Here is a 26,343-nt window from a genome sequence, read left to right on the forward strand (position 1 = left end):
AGCCACCACTGCCGTGTCCAGTCCTTTCGATTAGCCCCACCGTTAATTGTAAACAATGATGCATGTAGTTACTGTGTGTTGTTGTAGCCACCGGTTAATTCGCAATTTTTTATTGGTTTGTCATGACAAACCAATTACATAATCCAACATATGTGTAAAGGCACAACATATTCCAGTTAACGGTATATTTTTTTAATGATTCGTTACGGCGAAATCAATACTTCCATTTGTATAAATTGCGTTAAACGGAGCTTAGTATTCCTGCCTGGCTGAGGAGCGCGTCACGGCTCATGCGCATGCGCGCGCTCGGCCAATCAGAGCAACGCGGAAGGGCTTGTTGCTTGCCGAAAGTATTCACGCACACCCAACGTCTGGGCGGGGCTTCGGGGCTTGTACTCTGTTTGGACTGTGCGTGGGCGGGGCATCGGGCCTTGTACCTTGTCTTGTTTCCTGTAAAACCCGGAAGTAGTCAGTTTGTGCTGTTTATTTTTAACCCTAACCCTAACCCTAACCCTAACCCTAACTCTAACCCTAACCCTAACCTGCAACACGGAACACAGAAATGCAAATGCTGTCGAGTCCTCACTGCTTGTAAAAATAAACAGCACAAACTGACTACTGCACAGTCAAACAGAGTACAAGCCCCGAAGACCCGCCTCAAACAGAGTACAAGCCCCGAAGTCCCGCCTCAAACAGAGTACAAGCCCCGAAGCCCCGCCCAGACGTTGGGCTTGCGGCTCTGCAGATATACCCTATTGGTCCATTTCCCAAAGGGGCTTCCTGGTCCTAATGTATCTCGCGTTTTCTGTATTATTCTGTGAACCGATATAATAGACAATTTATTTTATTTTATTTTATAATAGACCAGTATTTATTTGTATGTATTTTAGTGTATTGTAACCTACTGATTCCTACTGTGTTTTAATTATTGTACTGTCTTAATTATTGTAGTGCTCACAGGGGTGTAGCTCCAGATTCTGGGCCCCATGAAAGAATGTATTTGTAGGCCCCCAGTGAATGCGAGCGCGCGTAAGCGGATTTTTTTTTTGCCATTTTTTTATTGATGAAAACGCATAATATGGTTTTTACCTATACATTCGGATCAGCAGTTCAGCACCTGCACTGTTGGTGGGTGAGCCTAGTAAAGGATGTCGCATTGCGTTCATCTTCAATGAATGGACCAATGCAATAGTCTACCAAAGCCCCCCCTCTCTCTATATATATATCTCACACACACACACACACACACACACTTCAGAAACAAACATAGTATCAATGAGAGCATCAATAATACACCTGAGTGATGTCTAGTAAAAAAAACAAAAAACAAAAAAAAAACATTTTTTTTGGCCCCCCCCCCCCCCCCCAGTGCTGGGCCCTTGGAATCATCCTAAGCTACCCCCCCCCCCCCCCCCCAGCTACGCCCCTGCTCATGTCATGTCACCTGCCCCAGAGACTGATTGATTGATTGATTGAAAATTGTATTAACAGATTGCAGAATGGGTACAATACACAGTATCAATACACACAATTGTTAAGGGGATGCAGACCAGAGAAAGACGTTCGTCTTGTTTACATCAGGGTCCCCCAGACTACAGTTGAAAATGAGCCAACCTGGCTAAACTGGCATATTTACAGTCAAATGTAAATATGTAAATGCACTGTCTCTGTATTTTAAACCAATAAATACAAATACCACCAACCTACTCGTATTTTGAGGAGAGAGTGAGCGAGGGGGGCGGGCGTGAATGAATGTTGATTAGAGCCTTGACGTAACACGAGCTCCATGTAACACGGAAGTGAAAAGTGTTCGGATATACACAAGTAATCAATAGCCTCTATTTAGCTAAACTGCCGTCTGATATTTAACTGAATAATAATGGTCCGAAAGTAATTAGCGGGAAACACAAAAAGCAGAGAACGCTTCAATGTACTTATCACTGCAGACTGAATTATGTCACTGAGAAAATGCATAATCTATATAAAATAATAATAATAATAATTCGATAATAAAAAACAAAGCTTCAACAATTGTATTTGAGTGCTCAACTGCTCACTACTACCTGCTGGACCGGGTTATAAAGGGTTAATCATGACGGAAATGGGTCTGGCCAGCGGTGACACAGAAAAGTTTGTTGTTGCGCTACAGTACAGTAGTGCCTACACGGGGACATACAATAATACATCAACAGATTATTGAGACCAATATACTACGAATTGAAGACGGGACACAAACGTTTGTATTGGGAAACGTACTTAGTTGTATTGTCTAATCAGTTCCATTGTCGCCAAGTGTGGACTGAGGCGAACCATGTCAGAGACTGACTCCAAGTCAGCTGGAGATCTGACTGAAATTGTAAGTTTTTAAGTTACTTTCTTTTAGAAATATATACATATCTTATAGCACACGCATCGACCGACGGTCGGCCTTTATCTTTTTGTCTCTTTTACAGATGGAAAAGACGATGCAGAGCCTTCAAGGAAGCTTCCAAGCTCTCTCTGAGCAGATGGTCTCAAAAAATATCCTTACAGTATCATTCCTGGTGATAACTAAGTGACACTCACACAGTCCACAGTCTGAGAACTCAATCTGATCTAGAAATGAAAGGGTAATAGGCCTACCACCCGAATCAAGTAATTTTGCCCCAAAAAAATTCTGTTTACTTTCTTTCTGAATTTTGAGTTATCAACTCACAATGTAAGGAAACTGCAATGCGATACAATAATGGAATTGTATTGCCTGAGATAAGGTGAGACGTCTATGGACACACACACGCACACACAGCAATGCAATTAAGTGATGTCATTGCATTCCATTTTCCTTATATTGAGAGCTCAAAACTCATAAACAATGGCAAAGTAATTTGGGCAAATGTCTACTTTTGCAGGATTACAATCTAAAAAGTCGATGGAAAAAAGAAAGTGAGGAAATGACACTCCTTAAAGTGGGATACTCAATTTCATGTGTGCTATTCCTATCATAGACATATATAAATGTTATATATATCTATGATTCCTATGGCCTATATGGTTATTGAGATACTGGGAGGTCCCCGGGATTAATTGGGAAGTTTGATTTCAGTCTAATAAGAGAATGTATAACCATGACTATTCATTCATCTTGTTTCACTCTCCCCACTGTTACCACCTTATCTATAGTTATGGAATTCTAGACCAAATCATATCTTAACAGCAAATATTTTCTCAGATGGGGGACAAAATGTTATCGGGTTCTGCAGCATAATGCATATCAGTTTGGGGGTTGTTGACATGCAAAAAGATCCACTGCAATAAATAACATAACTGGGCTATGGCTACCTTCCAGAGCTAGAATCCAGAAAACCAAGGTTATTATTCTTGTCATACCAACAGGGGAGGAAATTAGGCCACTTTACTGGCCAAATGCTAGTATTTTTTACGTTTGGCTGGTAAAAAAAATCAGATACCCGCCAGTTGGCTGGTAAGCCAAAAAGTTAGTTTCCTCCCCTGCTGGAGAGTATACAAAAAAATAAAACATTCTGCAATCACTGCACTGGCAAACGGTGCGTGTCTTCTGAGTGTTCGCTTTAGTTGACAGTGCCACGAGAGCACTGCACAAGACCACCCGCGGACATATAATGTTTAATAAACGTTTGCGCAGTACTGGCCAACCCGCGGACATATAATAATAAAAGTCCCGCGGTACTAGGCTAGCCATCAGGAGCACTCGCAAACAGATAACGTTAAACACAGCAGAAGATGGAAAACAGACAGACTGACCAACGGGGAACTGCATCCAACCCTAGTACAACCCTCGAGTATAAGTTACTAAGGACACATTTAAATCACAGAGGTGTAATGTTAGTCTACTGGAACTGTATACAGTGGTTAGCTTCTAGTTAGCGTTTAGCTATAGCTGCTTGCTAGCTAACGTTAGACCCGTGTGCTCAAAGCAGCCAGCTAGGTGTACTGTATCTGTTATGACTATAATGTTTCCAAAAAAGCACCGGACTACGACGTAAGGTTAGACATTTTATTTCATGCTCAAAAGCCCCTGGCTTGCACATCGCAGTCACGAAAGGGGCTAGCTCAACCAGTGCACTGTGCACAACAGCACACCAACCCAACTGACGTTACCACAACACTTGACGGTACTTCACAGCACTGTCGTAAGACCACCGTGCTGTCTTAAAGGCACAGTGTGCCTACCCAGATGCATACACAACATTGACGCGGCTTGACATACAAAGAAGTAATTATCACAATTAGCGATTTTTTTTGTCTGGTAAAAAATCTGTTTGGCTGGTAAAAAAAATCAGATACTCGCCAGTTGGCTGGTAAGCCAAAAAGTTAGTTTCCTCCCCTGCATACCAATGATAAGCTCATTAATGATTGTCCAAACATCAGACAGGGACTTTATCAATCACTGGGGGAACAGTGGTTAAATGAGACTGCCTGGGGGAACAGTGGTTAAATGAGACTGCCTGGGGGAACAGTGGTTAAATGAGACTGCCTTGGGGAACAGTGGTTAAATGAGACTGCCTGGGGGAACAGTGGTTAAATGAGACTGCCTGGGGGAACAGTGGTTAATAAATTAGACTGCCTTGGGGAACAGTGGTTAAATGAGACTGCCTGGGGGAACAGTGGTTAATAAATTAGACTGCCTTGGGGAACAGTGGTTAAATGAGACTGCCTGGGGGAACAGTGGTTAAATGAGACTGTCTTGGGGAACAGTGGTTAAATGAGACTGTCTTGGGGAACAGTGGTTAAATGAGACTGCCTGGGGGAACAGTGGTTAAATGAGACTGCCTTGGGGAACAGTGGTTAAATGAGACTGCCTTGGGGAACAGTGGTTAAATGAGACTGTCTTGGGGAACAGTGGTTAAATGAGACTGCCTTGGGGAACAGTGGTTAAATGAGACTGCCTGGGGGAACAGTGGTTAAATGAGACTGTCTTGGGGAACAGTGGTTAAATGAGACTGCCTTGGGGAACAGTGGTTAAATGAGACTGCCTTGGGGAACAGTGGTTAAATGAGACTGCCTGGGGGAACAGTGGTTAAATGAGACTGCCTGGGGGAACAGTGGTTAAATGAGACTGTCTTGGGGAACAGTGGTTAAATGAGACTGTCTTGGGGAACAGTGGTTAAATGAGACTGCCTGGGGGAACAGTGGTTAAATGAGACTGCCTTGGGGAACAGTGGTTAAATGAGACTGCCTGGGGGAACAGTGGTTAAATGAGACTGCCTGGGGGAACAGTGGTTAAATGAGACTGCCTGGGGGAACAGTGGTTAAATGAGACTGCCTGGGGGAACAGTGGTTAAATGAGACTGCCTGGGGGAACAGTGGTTAAATGAGACTGCCTGGGGGAACAGTGGTTAAATGAGACTGCCTTGGGGAACAGTGGTTAAATGTGGATTTAAGTACAATATACTGTATGTGTGAATTTAAAGGAACACGCCAACGTTATGGGAAATGTGCTTACAGTCTTCAGAGTCGGACAAGAAGATGGATACCAATTTACTGTGCATTCAGTAGAAAGTGATCCGGCTGTAGCTAGACTAGCTTAGCACAAATTAATGGAAGCGGATATGGACCACTATCCTAGCTTAAAACTCCAGGAGTTTTTTTTTGTCCAACAGCTAGGCTAGCTGGCCTATCCGCTTCCATAATGTTTGCATACATTCCTTTAACATTTAGCTCAGTTTGACGTGATACTTAACTAGTACTGTTTACCAGTTACAAAAATGCATCCTTAAGACCAGAAAATGTTCCTGAGTAAGCTCTTCATAAGTGTTAAATAGCGCTACATTCCAACAGCCATCACTGTTACTGAGTGTTTGGGAAGTAACATATGTCTTCAGTCCCTCTGCTCTGCAGTAAACAGAAAATACATTTTCTGGTATGCCTTACTTTATCCAATCAGGAGAGAGAACCCTAGATATTTTTACTTATTTCAAGCCGAATTTGCTTACTGCACTGGTAGATTATTTTACTTGTTTCAAGGACACATTTGCTCAAAATTGTTTTTATTTATAATTTTTGTCAGACCATTTTGCAGTGTGGAGTTCTCTTTCCTTATTGGATAAAGTGGGAACGGGATACCAGGAAATGTATTTTCAGTTTACTGCCAAGTGGAGGGACTGAGCAAACACTCTATATCAGTGATGGCTGTTGGAATGTAGACCACCTATTTTAACAAACAAAAATACCACTTACAGCTCCTTTTTAAGCTAACTCTACTCTCTTATTATGGAGTCCTATGAAATGTCCTACAGGGCATATGACACATTTCCCAGCTAAAATTAAGTGGTAGGCCCTATTCCCTAATGAATCCTCCATACATACTTGTCCATGTGCTGGTACGAATTGGAACATTTCAAACATGTAACCCAATCTAATTTCTCTCATAAATGTTGAATGTGATGCATTCTGGCTCAACACTTCTTAATATAATTACAGCCCACTCTCAGCGTTCCTTATCTATCACACTAGATGAGATGGGAACGCGGATCGACGGCCTAGAGAAGAATGTGGCTGATCTCATGTCGCAAGCTGGCATGGACGAGCGACCCGTTTCAAAGTGACTGGCCTACAAGAGGCTAGGCCTACGTCTCAACTGTTCATCTCTCGTCTTAAATATTTTCTGGAACTTTGTCAGCCCTTATGCCTTGAATGAAAGACCACAGAGTGGTATTCATAAAGTTTCTTAGAATAGGACTGTTCATTTGAGGTCAGCCATACTCTAATCAGTATCCATTCTTCGAAGCTTTAACACAGAACACTGGAGTTAAAGAGACAATTGATTTACGATTTGAAACAACCTTAGGGAAACGTCTTGTAAATGTTTAACTGTATGACCATGAGCAGCCATTTGTAATAAATTAAGTAAGCAAAGGTTTGTTTGGGTCAGTACTCATTACTTTGTTTACGTTGTTTCCTGTGTCTGTTTGGGTCAGTACTCATTAATTTGTTTGTTTCCTGTGTCTGTTTGGGTCAGTACTCATTACTTTGTTTACATTGTTACCTGTGTCTGTTTGGGTCAGTACTCATTAATTTGTTTATGTTTCCTGTGTCTGTTTGGGTCAGTACTCATTACTTTGTTTATGTTGTTTCCTGTGTCTGTTTGGGTCACTCAGTACTCATTACTTTGTTTCCTGTGTCTGTTTGGGTCAGTACTCATTACTTTGTTGTTTACGTTGTTTCCTGTATCTGTTTGGGTCAGTACTCATTACTTTGTTTCCTGTGTATTTGGGTCAGTAGTAGTACTCATTACTTTGTTTACGTTGTTTCCTGTGTATGTTTGGGTCAGTACTCATTACTTTGTTCACGTTGTTTCCTGTGTCTGTTTGGGTCAGTACTTATTACTTTTTTGTATTTCTCCTCTATTAGTCAGGACAGTTGTCGGGGGAAACAAGGGGGGGCATTTTATGGAACCTCCTTGGATGGACATGAGCAACAAGCTAGATTCGAATCGAACCCACAACGTTGCAATTACATGATACTTCCTCTTTAAATACTCCTATAGGTGGACCTTTCAATTTAAGAATTCATGTTACTCTTATGACACAGGACAAGACAACAAGTTTTTGTTTTTGCAAAATTATGTTCTGAACCTTTTATTTTTCTTTAAAATTCAAACCTTTTTGGCAGTTTTTTTTTTATTTACATTTTTTTTAAATATAAATGTCCTACTGTACATATGTATCATTCAATTAAATAAAAAATATATATATTAGAATTTCTTTATTACAAAGTACATATTCTTTTACATACAGTATACCAGGAATTTGTCCTCTGCATGATCCATCCTTAATATTCAGGAGCAGTGGGTAGCCACAGTCCTGTGCCCAGGGACCAACTCCAGTTCTAATGCTAATGTCTTGGTCAAGGGCAGTGGTAGGAGTATGTACCTACATAGCTTGCATGTATTTTATGGTACGGACGATCAGTGGTAATAATGATCTTGAACATACTCACCCGGAACCAGGAAACAAGAGAACAGACGCTGGAAATAAGTCAACAAATGCTTTAATCCTCTGTCACCAAGAGACACCTTTCTGGAGATGCACCATTAAGACCGTTGGGATGTGCGTAGTTCAGTAATCCTTTGTGTGCATATGGTTTTCTACATTTCTGATTGATATTCATGTAATTTCTGTGGTTGCTATGCCTACTTGTAGGTCCACTCACCATGAATATTTATGTGCACATCGATAGATCCTCAACACTTGTATTGTATGGTAGGCCTACTTAACATCCTAATGATGAACAAAAGCTATAGTCATAGAATTCCAATACAGAATGCATAGTTCTAAAATAAGAAAAAACATTTCGATCCAGATGTCTCATGCCTGTGATATTAAGAAAAACATAAAATGTTCATGCGTCATCATCTCGGTTCTTCCTCATCACTTTGAGCGGTCGGGAGAGAGCAGTGAAAATATCCAGCGTCTCCGTGTTAGTTCTCCGTTTCTTTGATTTAGCAGGTTCTTCCATATCAGTCAACTCTTCCTCATCAGAGCCGTACTGTATTGTACCCATTCTGCAATCTGTTAAATAAAGTTTTTATTCATTAATCATTCATTCATTCAGAGCTGTTCTCCTAAAACAGATACAGTACAGATACACTAGTCAGACAGATATTGTTCCCTTTTTTGCAATTGCTAATGTAGACCACGATTAACCATTTATAGGTTAACCCTTTCACTACCACTAACCTGTAGGCCTCTCGCAGGCCAAGCCTCTGGCAGCCTCAGACATAGACATATATAAAGGCTAGATGACTCACCCGTGCTGCTGGCCAATGGAGACAGATGTTGCCACGTGGCGGCCATCTTGCCACAGGCAGCACGCCCACATAACATTAATGTCTATGGTGCATGTACTATTGAAATAACCATAGCTTGCAAAAATTTTAAACCGATTTTCAAACGGTTTGGTTTGTTATAAACGTCAGAGATGTAGTTATCATACTGCATGCTTATAATGGATTTTCATATAAAAAGTCCATTATAAGTAAGTATGCAGTATAACCACATCTCTGATGTTTTTAACACCAAATGGTTGAAAATGTAGCAAGCTATGGTTATTTATTTCAATAGTACATGCACCATAGACATTCATGTTATGAATGGGCGTGTTGCCTGTGACAAGATGGCTGCCGGTGAACTACGTTGGAGACTCCGCCTTGCACCATCTAGTTATATACATAGATATATATAAAGACTAGATGACTCACCCACGCTGCTGGCCAACGGAGACAGACATTGCCACATGGCGGCCATCTTGCTACAGGTAGCATGCGCACTCATAACATGAATGTCTATAGTGCATGTTAGGGCTGTCCCCGACTAAGGATTTGGATAGTCGACTTTGATTGGCTGAAATTAGCAGATAGTCGACTATTAGTCGACTATGAAAAAAGTCGACGGAAGGCTTCTTGTCCTCTGCAAAATAATGCAATTGGTCCACTGATGGATACATCTTGATATTTGTCTAGTCTAGTGTGTTCATTAGATGTGTGAAATCCTCTTTCAGTGCCTCTGTGCCTGTTTTCTTAGGCAGTTAGCCTCTGGTATGCATGCCATTAGCGTTAGCCACGCTTCTACGCCTCTTTTCTTTTGGAAAGAATGACTACGGCTCCTTTCGATCGATTAGTCGACTAATAGGGGTCAGCCCTAGTGCATGTACTATTGAAATAACCATAGCTTGCTACATTTTCAACCGTTTGGTTTGTTAAAAACATCAGAGATGTGGTTATACTGCATACTTACTTATAATGGACTTTCATATGAAAATAATTTCAACATGTCCAAGCATCCTGAATCATAGCCACGTTAATGTTTGTAATAAACCAAACCATTTGTAAATCTGTCAAGATTACAGCGAGTTAAGAGTACTTTCACTCACTTTAAAGCAGCTACCATAATACGTACCAGAATAGTTAACTGTAGCAAGATGGCCGCTGGTGAACTACGCAGGAGACTCCGCCTTGCACCATCTAGTCATTATATATATCTATGGTTATATAAATCTATGGCCTCAGACCTCTGGCAACCGGAAAAGCGTAAAGTACGGATTTTACTACAAGCAGTCCGGTAGAGAGAGTGAGAGGAAGAATGGGAGATAGCCGGATTGGAAAGGGGAGATTTGGCCCGATCCATAGATGTGCGACTTGGCTATAATAAGGTAATTTATAGGCCTGATATTCTATAATCATATTTCAAATTGCATTTGTCCAGATGGCAGAATTCAGTACTGTATCTACAGAACCTTGTTTAATCATCTTCCCTTTATTCATTAGCTTAGATTTTTTGTACGGAAGAATTCAGTACTGTATCTACTATCTACAAAACCTTCTGTTTAATCATCTTCACTCTATTCATTTGCTTAGATTTTTTGTACATGTGATCTAAAGAAGGTGCAGAATGAGCTCCGTGGTTCACCTGGTTCAGAGTGTTTTCTTTTCATGTGCATTTTCAGATTCTTCTTGTTGATTACTACTGCACACTGGGGACAAGCCACCGATATAATCTTGCTCCTCCTCACATGTACAGTGGCTCCTGTAGCATCGTGCATATTAATGACCTGGTTCTCACTGGTAGCCTCCACAATGACAACCTTGATGGCAGGCTCGTCAGTGTCAGTGCTGATGGTGTTCTCACTGGCTGCACGGACAACCAGTTCTTTGACATTACTCTCCCCGCCACCTCCATCCACATGCAGTGTTTCTGTACTGTGGAAGCTGCTCCTGCACAGTGCCAGATGCGCTGTAAACCGGTTTCTCTTCTCAAAATGTGTGGTTTTGCAGGAGGGACAGTGGAAGTGACCATTGCCCCTGCATTCCAAATTGCACTTAAAGATGGTGTGATCTGGAAAAGATCAGCCATAACATTATATTATTATACATTATTATTTATAGAGTGTTTATTTTTAATCATGAAAAAATGTGTTTAAGCAGGTGGTTTTAATGTTATGGCTGATGGTGCATGTCAAACTGCAATGCTTTTGTTTCCACATGTTTGTCCATCATTTACAGGAGTTACCAGTGCAAGAAAACAACATGCAATGAATACAACAGGGAATACCTTTGTGCTGCACTGCTCGCCTTTTGTGTCTGTCCAGATGTATTAGGACCTTGCTCCTAATCGTTGGCTTAAACACACCAGGCTTGCAGAAAGGGCAATGGTATGCTGTGCAGCAGTTGACACATGGTTCCAGCTGAGGAATGATTCCCCTCATCTGAACTGTAATGTGTAGGCCTAACTAGAGTACATTACAGTACAGTGCGGGAGGGGAGGGAGATTTTGGTTAATTAAGAATTGTGATAATTAATCACCAACTAACCATGTAGCAACCAGTAGTAGTCACCAATAATCCCCTTAGCAACCACACAGGCTCTGCCACACCTAAACGTAATCTCACAAGTTGCAAAAACACTTCTCAAGAACAGATAATCACCCAGACACAAAAACCATGCTACATATGCATTACTGACATAGAAAATCTAACAGAAAGACATAAACAGTCACTTTGCACAGGGTGTCCAGTTGTATGCGTTTAGCATTTAGATTATATATTAGTGTCATGGTTCCTGCCAGGCAGCGCTTTCTCCCTCTCTCTCCATCTCTCTATATTGGGTTCCAAACACAACTGTGATAATTAGATAATTTAGGATTAGATTTAGACTATTGGATTATTAGATTATATATTGCAACTATATTTATTGTAGGGCAAAATAACTGATATACATCTCGCACCTTGTTGCTCATATGCACATGTCCAGAGTTAATAATATTGTATATTGTTTACACTGCCTTTTTATTCTATTTTTACTTCTCCACTGTACTATAATTATGTGACCTGTACCTCTATGTCTTCTACTACCTGTACCTCCCCTCCCCCCTCCCCATGCTGCTGAATTTATCTTATCTTATAAATGAATACAAGGTAATAATAAGGCTTACCTTGTAATTGCATTTCTCCATCTTTGTTAAAGTTGTTTGCTAACGAACTGCGTGCTAACTAACTGCGTCTGCTTTTGACGTTCAATTAACGTTCGCTAACGTAGAGAAACATCCGTAGCAGGGTTTCCGTTAGAATTTTTTTTTGCAGGTCTGAGTGTCCGGTAGATTTCAATCTACCGGACAAATGGGATAAATTCCGGTCAGAGTTTATTGAGCTTAAAAACAATTGATAGGCCTATATAAAGAATGACATCATCAAGGCATTTATAATATTTTAACTTAAAACTAGGCTACTTTTGCGTATATAGTCATTAATATATTCCAAATAAAATAAGTCCCTCGAGACTTCGTGCTGCTGCCGACTTGAGGTGTCGGTGGGCAGTCTGCCCGACCTTAATAAACAGCAGTCTGTTATAATCACATTTTTATGAGCTAACGAATTCCGTTATATTGGACATTTGTATTAATTATATCAAGCGAAGAACTGAGAAATTTGGCAGAGAGAGACGGCAACATTATCGTGGGTTTGCGCCGTGATGTATATCTCCACCTCCCAACGACTTGGTGCTGCTCATAATGTCCGGTGAAAATAATTCCCTCTAAGCACAATTTGATTATTTGAATTGTATTAAAATAGGCTAAAATTAAATAGCCTATGCGATGAACGAAACAATCATTACATTTGTCGTTGCTTCACCAAGCAGCCGGTCTAATAATGACATCCTGTTGTCAGCGCAAGCTGGCTGCTGATATATTTACGTGAAGCATGGAGCAGGCAGAGTGGTGTTTTTAGGTCCGGTCTGGAAACCGCTCAGCAGCGCCCCCACCCAACAGCTGAATTGCCAATGGCTGAATTGGAGTACTGCACCCTGCCAAGCCATGCTTCTCGCAAATATATCAGCAGCCAGCTCGCGCTGACAACAGGATGTCATTATTAGACCGGCTGCTTGGTGAAGCAACGACAAATGTAATGATTGTTTCGTTCATCGCATAGGCTATTTAATTTTAGCCTATTTTAATACAATTCAAATAATCTAATTGTGTTTAGAGGGAATTATTTTCACCGGACATTATGACCGGAGAGATTAAATATGTCGGACTTCAACAGATTTTGCCGGTCAAATACCGGTAATTACCGGCTAACGGAAACGCTGATCCGTAGTTTACGCCAGACGTACTTCGAGATACTTCCGTACTTTCCGCCAATCAGCGCGCGTCCTGTCAGCGGCAGGCGCGTCCTGTGGCTGGCGGAAGTTGCCAGTGAGCGGATTCTCCGTGGATGCAGCTGGAGGCTACAGCTGGTTTGAAAGCTAAAGTAAACAGGCTTCTCTGCTGTAGTACTAGTACTGTGTTTGTCCATGTACTGTGTTTGTCCGTATACTATAATGCCATGTATGTAAAGCGCTTTGAGATACCTTATGTAAGGTGCTATATTAAAAAAAACAAAAAAAACAATGACTCCCAATACACAATAACTTTCCTGTAAACATGTTGTGACCTGTGTATTTACCACGTGGAGAAATATATACCGGTATATTTTTTTTTTTGACATTTTCGTTTTCTAAGCAGATATACTATATATAAAGCCCTGTTGTTTTTTTGAAAAACTGGCCTTTTGAGGTGATGAAATCACTGCGCCCAGGCAGCAGTGGTTTGGCAAAAAATAGTTCAGAGTATATATCTGCTAAGAAAACGAAAATGTCTAATTATTATTATTTTCTTTCTCCACATGGTAATAAATACACAGGTCACAACATGTTTACAGGAAGGTTTTGGAGTTGTATTTGGAGTGTATTTCTTGACTGTTGGCAACTAGGCTATACTGGCACACCTACTTCCAGTGAATGACGCTAAGCTAGACTAACGGTGCGGCTGTTCCCTAAGCCTAATGCATGCACAGAGAAGAAAAGGGTATGCATCTGCTGGTCTAACTCCAGGGTAGATGGCAAATAAGCTAATTTCCCAAAAGGTTGGCGTGTTCCTTTAAGATTTCCATCACCCCTTTTGTTTTCAATATGGGCAAGCTAGTTAGACTTTTTACGTCGCTGTGATTTGACTTCGCTGCTAGACTGTTTACGTCACTGACAGCTGACAGTACGTTGCTATTTTGGAGAGCAGTGCAGTAGTGTGTGTGTGTTGTCAACAATAATTGTAAATGGTAAATATTGTATATAAGTATTATATAAGTACAGGCACTGTTTTTGTTACATGGATTTTAGAAAGACAGAACCAGTTTTGTAATCCACTGTTTTGACTCTGGGAATACACAAGAGATTACCCATTTTATGTTATGTACATGTTTTTTTTATACTTTGCATACATTGTTCCGATCTTACACTGGTGTTTCATTTAAAAAGAAAGTTTGAACTTTTCATGAGTTTTGTTTTATGCTACATAGGTTGTCCCAGCCTAAATGCAAATGTGATCTTTATCATTTTCAAAAAGGTTTTTATGTATTTTATACTTGCAAAAGTTGTTAAGTTTGTATCAACATACAAATGTAAACATTTAACACTTTCACTGCCACTCACGAGATATCTCGGGTTTCCGATAGTTATGTTGAAAGCCACTCACGAGATCTCTCGGAATTTTTTTCTCATCTTTTTTTTAGTGATCTGAAATCATATTGAATCACGCGAGCCTACCCTAGTATACCTGAGCGCCGCCGGCGATCAGATGTGGAAAAAAGCGCCCCCTATCGTCTCCCAGATGACATAAGGGATTTTGGAATGGACTCAATGAAAATGGATGGGGGAAAAAATCCTGTACTCCACATTTTCCAGTCCACTGATGCAGCCGGGGTTATCACAGTTCATTCTGGAGCCTCTCAGACCCGCGGAATCATGTACTGCACTGTACACACGTTGGATCCATACACTTATCGATTTTTTCGAATGGTGATCAGGAATTGGAATATACCAGTTGGATACCATCTGATGTCAGGTAAAGAATCTATGTTATCAGTGTTAGGATAATCAGACTAATTTTGATGAAGATATAGGCTGTTTTGTGAAATGGGCTCTTTCGGTTTCACTGTAAAAGTCGTGGCACTCAAAGTGTTAATAAGAATAGGTGTAAGGGGAAAAATGAAATCCTACTATCATTATGAGTTTCATTCTTTCCCTTTTATCACTTTGAGAGATTGAACGCTGTATCTATTGCCTTAAATGTGGGTACAATTAAATGATATCAATTGAAAAGTACTTTTTTTTTTTTACTCAGTGAATTTGAGTCAGTAGATCTAGCCTTTCTCTGTTGAACTTGACATCATAGGTGATCTCGAGTTGGAAAAGGTTGGTGACCACTGAGTTCGACGTTTTAAGATTGATTTGATAATAACACTGATAACACTTTTAACAAAGCGGAGAGACTACATTTGTGCACCCCTTGACCTTTTGCACATTAGTTGTACCACCCAAAATCACCAAATCTCGAGCAGCGGATGTTGGGTGAAAAAAATAACATTCAAATGAACATACAACAATAATGTATCTCTCTAAGGAAAGGATGGTACCTGTCTGGGACTGAGACATGACTGTGATGATGCTGTACTACCGTCTGGTGGTCCGCTGTGTGGCTCTGGATCCAGACTCTCTGCTTCGGAGTCAAGCAGCCGCTGGTAATCGTGCTCCACCTCATCCTCAGTATCGGGCCTGTTCCCCCCTTTATGATCTTGTTCAAACTTTTCCTTCAAAAAGAAAGAAAGAAAAGATAGAATCATATTAGTCTTGTGAGAAGGATGTACCATCCAGCCAAGCTCACACTGGGGACAAGCCACCGATATAATCTTGCTCCTCCTCACTTGTACAGTGGCTCCTGTAGCATTGCGCATATTAATGACCTGGTTCTCACTGGCAGCCTCCACAATGTCAACCTGGTACTTGATGGCAGGCTCGTCAGTGTCAGTGCTGATGGCGTTCTTCTCACTGGCTGCATGGTTTGTACTGGCAGCCCGCTCCACCACTTCTTCCATCTCAATGTCATGGACAACCAGTTCTTTGACATTACTCTCCCCGCCACCTCCATCCACATGCAGTGTTTCTGTACTGTGGAAGCTGCTCCTGCACAGTGCCAGATGCGCTATAAACCGGTTTCTCTTCTCAAAATGTGTGGTTTTGCAGGAGGGACAGTGGAAGTGACCATTGCCCCTGCATTCCAAATTGCACTTAAAGATGGTGTGATCTGGAAAAGATATGTACACCGATCAGCCATAACATTAAAACCACCTGCTTAAACCCGTGTTTATAGAGTGTTTATTTTTAATCATGAAAAAATGTGTTTAAGCAGGTGGTTTTAATGTTATGGCTGATGGTGCATGTCAAACTGCAATGCTTTTGTTTCCACATGTTTGTCCATCATTTACAGGAGTTACCAGTGCAAGAAAACAACATGCAATGAATACAACAGGGAATACCTTTGTGCTGCACTGCTCGCCTTTTGTGTCTGTCCAGATGTGTTAGGACCCTGCTCCTAAATGTTGGCTGAAACACACCAGGCTTGCAGAAAGGGCAATGGTATGCTGTGCAGCAGTTGCCACATTTCTCCAGCTGAGGAATGATTCCCCTCATCTGAACTGTAATGTGTAGGCCTAACTAGAGTAGAGTAGAGTAGAGTAGAGTAGAGTACAGTACAGTGCGGGAGGGGAGGGGAGATTTTGGTTAATTAAGAATTGTGTTAATTAATCACCAACTAACCATGTAGCAACCAGTAGTAATCACCAATTATCCCCTTAGCAACCACTAGTTATCACACAGGCTCTGCCACACCTAAACGTAATCTCACAAGTTGCAAAAACACTTTCAAGAACAGATAATCACCCACAGACACAAAAACCGTGCTACATATGCATTACTGACATAGAAAGTCTCAGTCACAAGGTTACAATGCATTGTGCACAAATATAATTAATATTAGGGTAATGTGGGGTAGGGCTGGGGGCGATATGGCCAACATTTTTATCACGATAATGATATGATAATATTATCATATCACTCGATATCGATAATTATCGATATTGTTATCAGTATTAAAAAAAAAAAAAAAAAAAAAAAAAAAAAAATATTTAACAACAAATATGTTTCTTTTGCAGCAATTCTTTGTCGTTGCCGCCATCTTTAGTGTTACAGCCCCTCACACTCCAGTTCTCAGGCTGCAGCTGGTTTGAAAGCGAAAGTAAACAGGCTTCTCTGCTGTAGTACTAGTACTGTGTTTGTCCATGTACTGTGTTTGTCCGTATACTATAATTCCATGTATGTAAAGCGCTTTGAGATACCTTATGTAAGGTGCTATATAAAAAAAAAAAAAAAAACAATGACTCCCAATACACAATAACTTTCCTGTAAACATGTTGTGACCTGTGTATTTACCACGTGGAGAAATATACCGTAATTCCTCTAATAGTAACCGGGTCTCAAATACAAGCCGGGTCTCTATTAATGGCCGGGTGCGCTCTTGAGCTAAGCAATTATAAGCCGGCCTCCTAATACAAGCCGGGTTACTAATATACTGAGCTGCATACTGAGCGAGTTACTTGATTTCACTTTGAAAACGTTGAAATGACCAGTGACCACCTGTAATTGCACTGTTTACTATTTCATACAGTACTTGGTTTCAATAAATGAACCCAGTACATTTTACTGGGTTCAAACTGACACAAAATGTTGATTTATTCATTATGATCCGTTTGAAAATTTGAAATATAGGCCTCCCTCTTATACAGGCCTCCTCCTAATACAAGCCTGGTACCCGCTACAGTTGAAACAAATACAAGCCGGGGTTACTATTAGAGGAATTACGGTATATATATATTTTTTTTTGACATTTTCGTTTTCTAAGCAGATATATACCAAAAGAATTGCCGAACCACTGCTGCCTGGGCGCAGTGATTTCATCACCTCAAAAGCCCTGTTTTTTTGTTTGTTTTTGAACTGGCCTTTTGAGGTGATTAAATCACTGCGCCCAGGCAGCAGTGGTTCGGCAAAAAGAAATTCAGAGTATATATCTGCTAAGAAAACGAAAATGTCTAATTATTATTATTTTCTTTCTCCACATGGTAATAAATACACAGGTCACAACATGTTTACAGGAAGGTTTTGGAGTTGTATTTGGAGTGTATTTCGTGACTGTTGGCAACTAGGCTATACTGGCACACCCACTTCCAGTGAATGACGCTAAGCTAGGCTAACGGTGCGGCTGTTCCCTAAGCCTAATGCATGCACAGAAAAGAAAAGGGTATGCATCTGCTGGTCTAACTCCAGGGTAGATGGCAAATAAGCTAATTTCCAAAAAGGTTGGCGTGTTCCTTTAAGATTTCCTTCACCCCTTTTGTTTTCAATATGGGCAAGCTAGTTAGACTTTTTACGTCGCTGACAGCTGACAGTACGTCGCTACTTTGGAGAGCAGTGCAGTAGTGTGTGTGTTGTCAACAATAATTGTAAATGGTAAATATTGTGTATATAAGTATTATATAAGTACAGGCACTGTTTTTGTTACATGGATTTTAGAAAGACAGACCCAGTTTTGTAATCCACTGTTTTGACTCTGGGAATACACAAGAGATTACCCATTTTATGTTATGTACATGTTTTTTTTATACTTTGCATACATTGTTCCGATCTTACACTGGTGTTTCATTTAAAAAGAAAGTTTGAACTTTTCATGAGTTTTGTTTTAGGCTACATAAGTTGTCCCAGCCTAAATGCAAATGTGATCTTTATCATTTTCAAAAAGGTTTTTATGTATTTTATACTTGCAAAAGTTGTTAAGTTTGTATCAACATACAAATGTAAACCTTTAATAAGAATAGGTGTAAGGGGAAAAAATGAAATCCTACTATCATTATGTGTTTCATTCTTTCCCTTTTATCACTTTGAGAGATTGAACGCTGTATCTATTGGCTTAAATGTGGGTACAATTAAATGATATCAATTGAAAAGTACTTTTTTTTTCTCAGTGAATTTGAGTCGGTCGATCTAGCCTTTCTCTGTTGAACTTGACATCATAGGTGATCTTGAGTTGGAAAAGGTTGGTGACCACTGAGTTCGACGTTCTAAGATTGATTTGATAATAACACTGATAATAATACTTTTAACACAGCGGAGAGACTACATTTGTGCACCCCTTGACCTTTTGCACATTAGTTGTACCACCAAAATCACCAAATCTCGAGCAGCGGATGTTGGGTGAAAAAATAACATTCAAATGAACATACAACAATAATGTATCTCTCTAAGGAAAGGATGGTACCTGTCTGGGACTGAGACATGACTGTGATGATGCTGTACTACTGTCTGGTGGTCCGCTGTGTGGCTCTGGATCCAGACTCTCTTCTTCGGAGTCAAGCGGCCGCTGGTGATCGTGCTCCACCTCATCCTCAGTATCCGGCGTTTTCCCCCCTGTATGATCTTGTTCAAACTTTTCCTTCAAAAAGAAAGAAAGAAAAGATAGAATCATATTAGTCTTGTGAGAAGGATGTACCATCCAGCCAAGCTCACACTGGGGACAAGCCACCGATATAATCTTGTTCCTCCTCACTTGTACAGTGGCTCCTGTAGCATCGTGCATATTAATGCCTGGTTCTCACTGGCAGCCTCCACAATGTCAACCTGGTACTTGATGGCAGGCTCGTCAGTGTCAGTGCTGATGGCGTTCTTCTCACTGGCTGCATGGTTTGTACTGGCAGCCTGCTCCACCACTTCTTCCATCTCAATGTCATGGACAACCAGTTCTTTGACATTATCACTCGATATCGATAATTATCGATATTGTTATCAGTATTAAAAAAAATAAAAAAAATAAATAAAATATTTAACAACAAATGTATGTTTCTTTTGCAGCAATTCTTTGTCGTTGCCGCCATCTTTAGTGTTACAGCCCCTCACAATCCAGTTCTCAGGCTGCAGCTGGTTTGAAAGCGAAAGTAAACGGGCTTCTCTGCTGTAGTACTAGTACTGTGTTTGTCCATGTACTGTGTTTGTCCGTATACTATAATGCCATGTATGTAAAGCGCTTTGAGATACCTTATGTAAGGTGCTATATTAAAAAAAAATAAAAAATAAACAATGACTCCCAATACACAATAACTTTCCTGTAAACATGTTGTGACCTGTGTATTTACCACGTGGAGAAATATATATATATATATTTTTGACATTTTCGTTTTCTAAGCAGATTTATTAAAAAAATTGCCGAACCACTGCTGCCTGGGCGCAGTGATTTCATCACCTCAAAAGCCCTGTTGTTTTTTTGAAAAACTGGCCTTTTGAGGTGATGAAATCACTGCTCCCAGGCAGCAGTGGTTCGGCAAAAAATAGTTCAGAGTATATATCTGCTAAGAAAACGAAAATGTCTAATTATTATTATTTTCTTTCTCCACATGGTAATAAATACACAGGTCACAACATGTTTACAGGAAGGTTTTGGAGTTGTATTTGGAGTGTATTTCGTGACTGTTGGCAACTAGGCTATACTAGCACACCTACTTCCAGTGAATGACGCTAAGCTAGGCTAACAGTGCGGCTGTTCCCTAAGCCTAATGCATGCACAGAGAAGAAAAGGGTATGCATCTGCTGGTCTAACTCCAGGGTAGATGGCAAATAAGCTAATTTCCCAAAAGGTTGGCGTGTTCCTTTAAGATATCCTTCACCCCTTTTGTTTTCAATATGGGCAAGCTAGTTAGACTTTTTACGTCGCTGTGATTTGACTTCACTGCTAGACTGTTTACGTCACTGACAGCTGACAGTACATCGCTACTTTGGAGAGCAGTAAATGGTAAATATTGTATATAAGTATTATATAAGTACAGGCACTGTTTTTGTTACATGGATTTTAGAAAGACAGACCCAGTTTTGTAATCCACTGTTTTGACTCTGGGAATACACAAGAGATTACCCATTTTATGTTATGTACATGTTTTTTTATACTTTGCATACATTGTTCCGATCTTACACTGGTGTTTCATTTAAAAAGAAAGTTTGAACTTTATGAGTTTTGTTTTAGGCTACATAAGTTGTCCCAGCCTAAATGCAAATGTGATCTTTATCATTTTCAAAAAGGTTTTTATGTATTTTATACTTGCAAAAGTTGTTAAGTTTGTATCAACATACACATGTAAACCTTTAATAAGAATAGGTGTAAGGGAAAAAATGAAATCCTACTATCATTATGTGTTTCATTCTTTCCCTTTTATCACTTTGAGAGATTGAACGCTGTATCTATTGGCTTAAATGTGGGTACAATTAAATTATATCAATTGAAAAGTACCTTTTTTTTCTCAGTGAATTTGAGTCGGTCGATCTAGCCTTTCTCTGTTGAACTTGACATCATAGGTGATCTCGAGTTGGAAAAGGTTGGTGACCACTGAGTTCGACGTTCTAAGATTGATTTGATAATAACACTGATAATAACACTTTTAACACAGCGGAGAGACTACATTTGTGCACCCCTTGACCTTTTGCACATTAGTTGTACCACCCAAAATCACCAAATCTCGAGCAGCGGATGTTGGGTGAAAAAATAACATTCAAATGAACATACAACAATAATGTATCTCTCTAAGGAAAGGATGGTACCTGTCTGGGACTGAGACATGACTGTGATGATGCTGTACTACTGTCTGGTGGTCCACTGTGTGGCTCTGGATCCAGACTCTCTGCTTCGGAGTCAAGCGGCCGCTGGTAATCGTGCTCCACCTCAGCCTCAGTATCCTGCGTTTTCCCCCCTTTATGATCTTGTTCAAACGTTTCCTTCAAAAAGAAAGAAAGAAAAGATAGAATCATATTAGTCTTGTGAGAAGGATTTACCATCCAGCCAAGCTGTAGGGGTGACAGACTATAGGGCGCTGGAATACGACCTACCATTTGACCCAAATATGCAATCATTTGACCCTGGTGATTTATATTGAATGGTATATAGCCATACAGTACTTCACTCACACACAGTGCACCATAGACACCTGGAGTGGGGGTGAACGACTTCCATGTGCTCTGATAAAAACCCACCAGACCCGTTCTATCGGTCACTAAACTTTGACCAGTTAGGGTTAGTGGTTTTGGCATCTACTATGGGCAGCGACTGAAGCTTTGAAGCATCCGGGGTCAGCCCTACCACACTGTGACCAGCTACCCAGTGATGAGGAGAAGCGGTTCTTACTTGCTCCTCTGTATCCACGGTGCTTTCAACCGCAGAGGCTGGCGTGTGACCGGTGTGCCCTCTTCTTACGAACAGTCTCCCCTCTGCACTCTCCCGAAGCTTTGCAAGTATATTTTGATAGTCCATGCAGAAGCCTATCCTCTGCAACGAGGTGAAGGTCCTCCTCTTCACCCCCGCTTTGTACAAGTCTATGCCGTTGACATAAAGCGGTGCGTTCATAGACGGATAGCGAACGTTGAGCAGGATCGATCCCGCCATAGCCATCCTGTTCTCCTTATCGAGGTCCGCGATGGTTTCTGGTTTCCAGCTGTCTGCCATACCGCACGCTGCTCTCAGGAACCTGAGCAAGGTGGGCGCCAGGTTCTCCAATTCTTCTACCACCTTGTCCCACTCAAACTGAGCCAGGGAAGATGCAGACGTGTGTTTGAGGACAGACCCTCTGTCTCGCAAATCCTTGCATTCCTTCTTCATCAACTCCAGGACAGCGGTGACGACAGATGGAGCCACACCTGGAGACGACAAGGAAAACCTCTGAAAATGACAACATCTTATGTAACACGACAAGAGGTTTCTACTTTCTATTGGTTCACTAGCGTACCTGGCACGGCCATCAGCGGATGTACCACATGTTGATTCCCCCTCAGGATCCTGGTCCGTTTACTATTGCAAGTTACTACTGCGATCTGTCAATAGGAAAACAAGGATATCAAATGCTCCCAATGTACAAATGGGGACGAAGGGACATTTATGCACATGTATTGGGACTGCCCACCAGTTAAGACATTCTGGAAAGATGTGACCCAACAATTATCAAAACTCGTATCTTGGAATATACCTGTACACCCCTCTGTATTACTATTGAATGATGTTTTTGAGTTTGCAGTAAATCCACAGCTAAAGAGATTGGTTTTATCGGGTTATCGGGTATCACAGTAGCTAAAAAGCTGATCACATCACGCTGGTTTCAACCGGAAAAAATTTGCCGGAAAGTTTGGTTTCTTACATATCTCGATGTGATTTATCAAGAAATATCTACAGCAAGAATTCTGGGTCTCAATGAATCCAAAATGTCAATGTGGTTAGAAGTGGTGGAGAGAATAAAAGCTAGCTTATAATGGTAGTGTCTGGTTAGGAGCGAGGGATAATGGAGGTACTATCCAAAGAGGGGTCCGGGAGGGGGGGGTTCGAGCTGGAGCATATGTGTGTAGGTTTTTAGATAACAGGTATTAGGGGTATATCCTGTATAAGACATTGGTATAAATGGTAATTTCGTTGGATATACACTGTATATTAATGCTTGTGTATCTTATCGTGTGTTGTCATGTTTGTTTATATGTGTTAAAATAAAAAAAAAGGATATAATTTACTAAATAGGTGCATGTTAAAGGAACATTATGGAAAATGCGATTACCGTCTTCTCCAGAGTCTCCAGAGTCAGACAAGAAGATAAGACACCAATTTCCTCTCTGTGCGTTCAGTAGAAAGCTATCTGGTTGCAAGCTAGCTTAGTTTAGCAGAAATTAACGGAAGTGGGTATGGACCACTAGTCTAGCTGAACACTCCAGGAGGGGTGTTTTTGGACAACAGCTAGGCTAGTGCCAGTGGTCTGTCTGTATCCACTTCCAATATTTTATGCTAAGCTAGGATAGCTGAATTGTCATGACTTTAGAGAAGACGTTAAGCACATTTCCTATAATGTTGGCATATTCCTTTAAAGCCCTTTAAGCATTAATACTAATCCCATTGCCTGCAAAGCCCACTTGATAGGATGTAGGCTACTGCAATGAATATCCTATAGACAGGCGGTTCTCACAGTGTGAGTCACCAGCAAAATTGGGAATCGTTTTAATTTCACTCATATATGTTGACACAATGAGAGAATGCAGAAGGACTGTTCCGGTCATTTCTACTCTTTTCTTATTCTACGTTCACCATGGAGATGTGTTAACCACCCACATTAGAGGCCTTGCAAGGAATGTTTGTGTAGTTATTTCTTCCAGTATGGCTGCCTGTAACCATTGGTAACCACTTAAAAACAAAAGCCTGATATTACTGTTCCACTGTGACTTGTTCACAAGATCCACTAAACTATTCGAACACACTGATGTCACGAGACCGCCGCCATCTTGGTATAGGGGGGCCATACGGATTTATTTTCTACCATCAAATGCATGGGTTGAGGTCCGTTTTTATTACATGTTTTATCACATTCTTGTTCATTTCATAACATTTTCATACGATTTGTTTTGAAAATATTGAGGCCAACATGGCATTTCACTATTTCGAAAGCCTTTCTGGTGATTCTAAGGCGAGATATGATTCAAAGAAGCTCCCCCTGATTGACTTGACATAATGTCCATACAAAACACATACAGACATGGCCAACTCTCGAATATCGAACCGATAGGAGCTTATCTTATCTAATCTTACGTGGTGGTACCACGTGTGCCACTACCCGATCAAACATCCACGTGACATAAGATTAGATAAGATAAGCTCCTATAGGTTCGATATGATGTGATTAACGTTAGCTTAGCATGTAGCTACCACGACCACAACACCAGAGCCAGTTAGCCGAACGTTAGCCACCAGCCACTTTTTCCTCCGTGATGGTATAAAACTTGCGATTTGGATTTCTGTTTTTGTCATTAGTACAACGCGTAACACAGCAGCTCGTTGGCATTGTGAAGGACTGAAGACAATTCCGATTGATTGTCTTTAATTTGCCGCTTTAACGATCCGTTTCTGCACTAAATGAACCGTACACAATGTACCAGGCTGGGCAGTAACCCCCCACGCTGCAGTTGCGTAGCAACAACAGGCAGGAAGTTGACTTCGAGGGAAACACAATCATATATTTAATATATAACACATAGCAACCGTAGTCTCTTCCATTGCCATGCACAAAACAATGTTACAGCAGGCACCCCTGTTTACAGAAAGTGTGTTCTAAATCACAAACAAAAATCCCCAGTTGGGGATCCCTGGGACAGAAGCCCACTCACCTGAACTCGTTTTTCAAAAGCTGGAGTCTGCGTCTGGGGTGGTGTGCTGCATGATTTAGGAAACATTACACATTTTAAAGCGTCTGGACACGTTGGGGTCTGTAACTTTAGAGGGGTGGTGTTCATGTGGGTCATGCCTGCTGTACTAGAACCACAAACCGGACGTTCACCACCATCATCACCATAATCATAATATGAATGTTCTGTCTTGATTTGGACGACAGCGGTGGCACAATCAATAACTGACGTCGCCCTGACAACCTGATGGTCGGGTCGCTCTGTTTTGACAGCTGTGTCCATTTGAACCTTGTGCGTTTCGCATGCCTTGCTTTTGATCTCAGTACAGATCTGGTCCAACGTGGCTTTGGTCTGGACGTATGAACCGAGCAGGTCGCGGCAGGCGCTGCAGATCGCGGTCGGACGGACGACAGGTCCCACCAAGGTCTCAAAGGCTGCGATGTAGTCCGGGCGTGTGGACAGTCCTTTGCCCCAAAAGAGGCTGAATTTCGGCCCAGCTTCGGTCAAATCGCACCCACACAGACGACATGGAGCCGGATAACCGACGATGACCCACACGTCATTCATTACAGCAAACGTGTCTGTCTCCATCTACTGCTGTGCACCTGGTCGTGCCTCTAAAAAGTTTAATCCAGACTGGCCTTTCTTTCCTCTTCAAATATCGTGTCGTATAAGTGTCGTGTGGCTGGCGGAAGTTGCCCGTGAGCGGATATCTCCGTTTCTTCTTCTCGGATATCGACAAATAAACGTTACCTGTAATGTGAGACACCGCCGCCTACTGTCTCGAAGTGTTAATGCTCGCCTATCACAGCTTTTTCCAAATGTATTCATGCCCAGTTAGACCGTGTCTTTATGGAATATGCTGTTTTACTTTCATTTTCTGGGTTTTGAATGGTTGCATAATTGAACAGCCTAAGCCGGTGTATGTACAGAAGGGAGTACAGTATATTCCTTCAACATGATATAATCTGCTCTTTCAGTCTGACTGGTGAATAACTATGTAGTCTGCTGGTCTGAGAGCAGCCCTTATGATATACTCCGGATAGTGTGATCAGTTGCTTGTTTTCTAAAATCAACACCAGTATTCATTCTCATTCGCCTAATTATGACAACATCCAGCTGTCTCTCACTGGCTTGTCATTTATTATTATTTATTTCTTACCTTATTTCTAAATACAAAAACACTGTCCTTAGAAGTATTTTGTGCACAAATAATGTGATTTTGC

General features: G+C 41.0%; 2 protein-coding genes across 3 annotated transcripts; one reads left to right on the plus strand and one right to left on the minus strand.

The window, feature by feature from the left end:
- Positions 1-1,947: 1,947 nt before the first annotated feature.
- hsbp1l1 (heat shock factor binding protein 1 like 1) lies at positions 1,948-7,677 on the plus strand. The gene is made up of 3 exons (XM_084312267.1): positions 1,948-2,356; positions 2,454-2,520; positions 6,469-7,677. The coding sequence occupies exons 1-3, from the start codon at positions 2,312-2,314 to the stop codon at positions 6,561-6,563; spliced, it is 207 nt and encodes a 68-aa protein (XP_084168393.1). The 5' UTR covers positions 1,948-2,311; the 3' UTR covers positions 6,564-7,677.
- A 10-nt stretch (positions 7,678-7,687) lies between these two features.
- Positions 7,688-25,775, minus strand: LOC311226845 (uncharacterized protein). Of its 2 annotated transcripts, none has more exons than XM_084312266.1 (11): positions 25,100-25,775; positions 22,693-22,777; positions 22,095-22,603; positions 21,515-21,688; positions 19,191-19,364; positions 16,360-16,537; positions 15,787-16,127; positions 15,460-15,633; positions 11,067-11,244; positions 10,425-10,850; positions 7,688-8,528 (listed from the first exon to the last, which is right to left on the minus strand). In XM_084312266.1, exons 1-11 carry the CDS (start codon positions 25,706-25,708, stop codon positions 8,359-8,361), a joined length of 3,018 nt encoding a protein of 1,005 aa, XP_084168392.1. In that variant the 5' UTR covers positions 25,709-25,775; the 3' UTR covers positions 7,688-8,358. The 2 variants fall into 2 exon arrangements, with proteins under 2 accessions (XP_084168392.1, XP_084168391.1); XM_084312265.1 differs by having other exon boundaries at positions 15,748-16,127.
- Between the last annotated feature and the right edge of the window lie 568 nt (positions 25,776-26,343).

Source organism: Notolepis coatsorum (assembly GCF_963971535.1).
Source record: "Notolepis coatsorum genome assembly, chromosome: 4".
In the NCBI taxonomy this organism is placed as follows: domain Eukaryota; kingdom Metazoa; phylum Chordata; class Actinopteri; order Aulopiformes; family Paralepididae; genus Notolepis; species Notolepis coatsorum.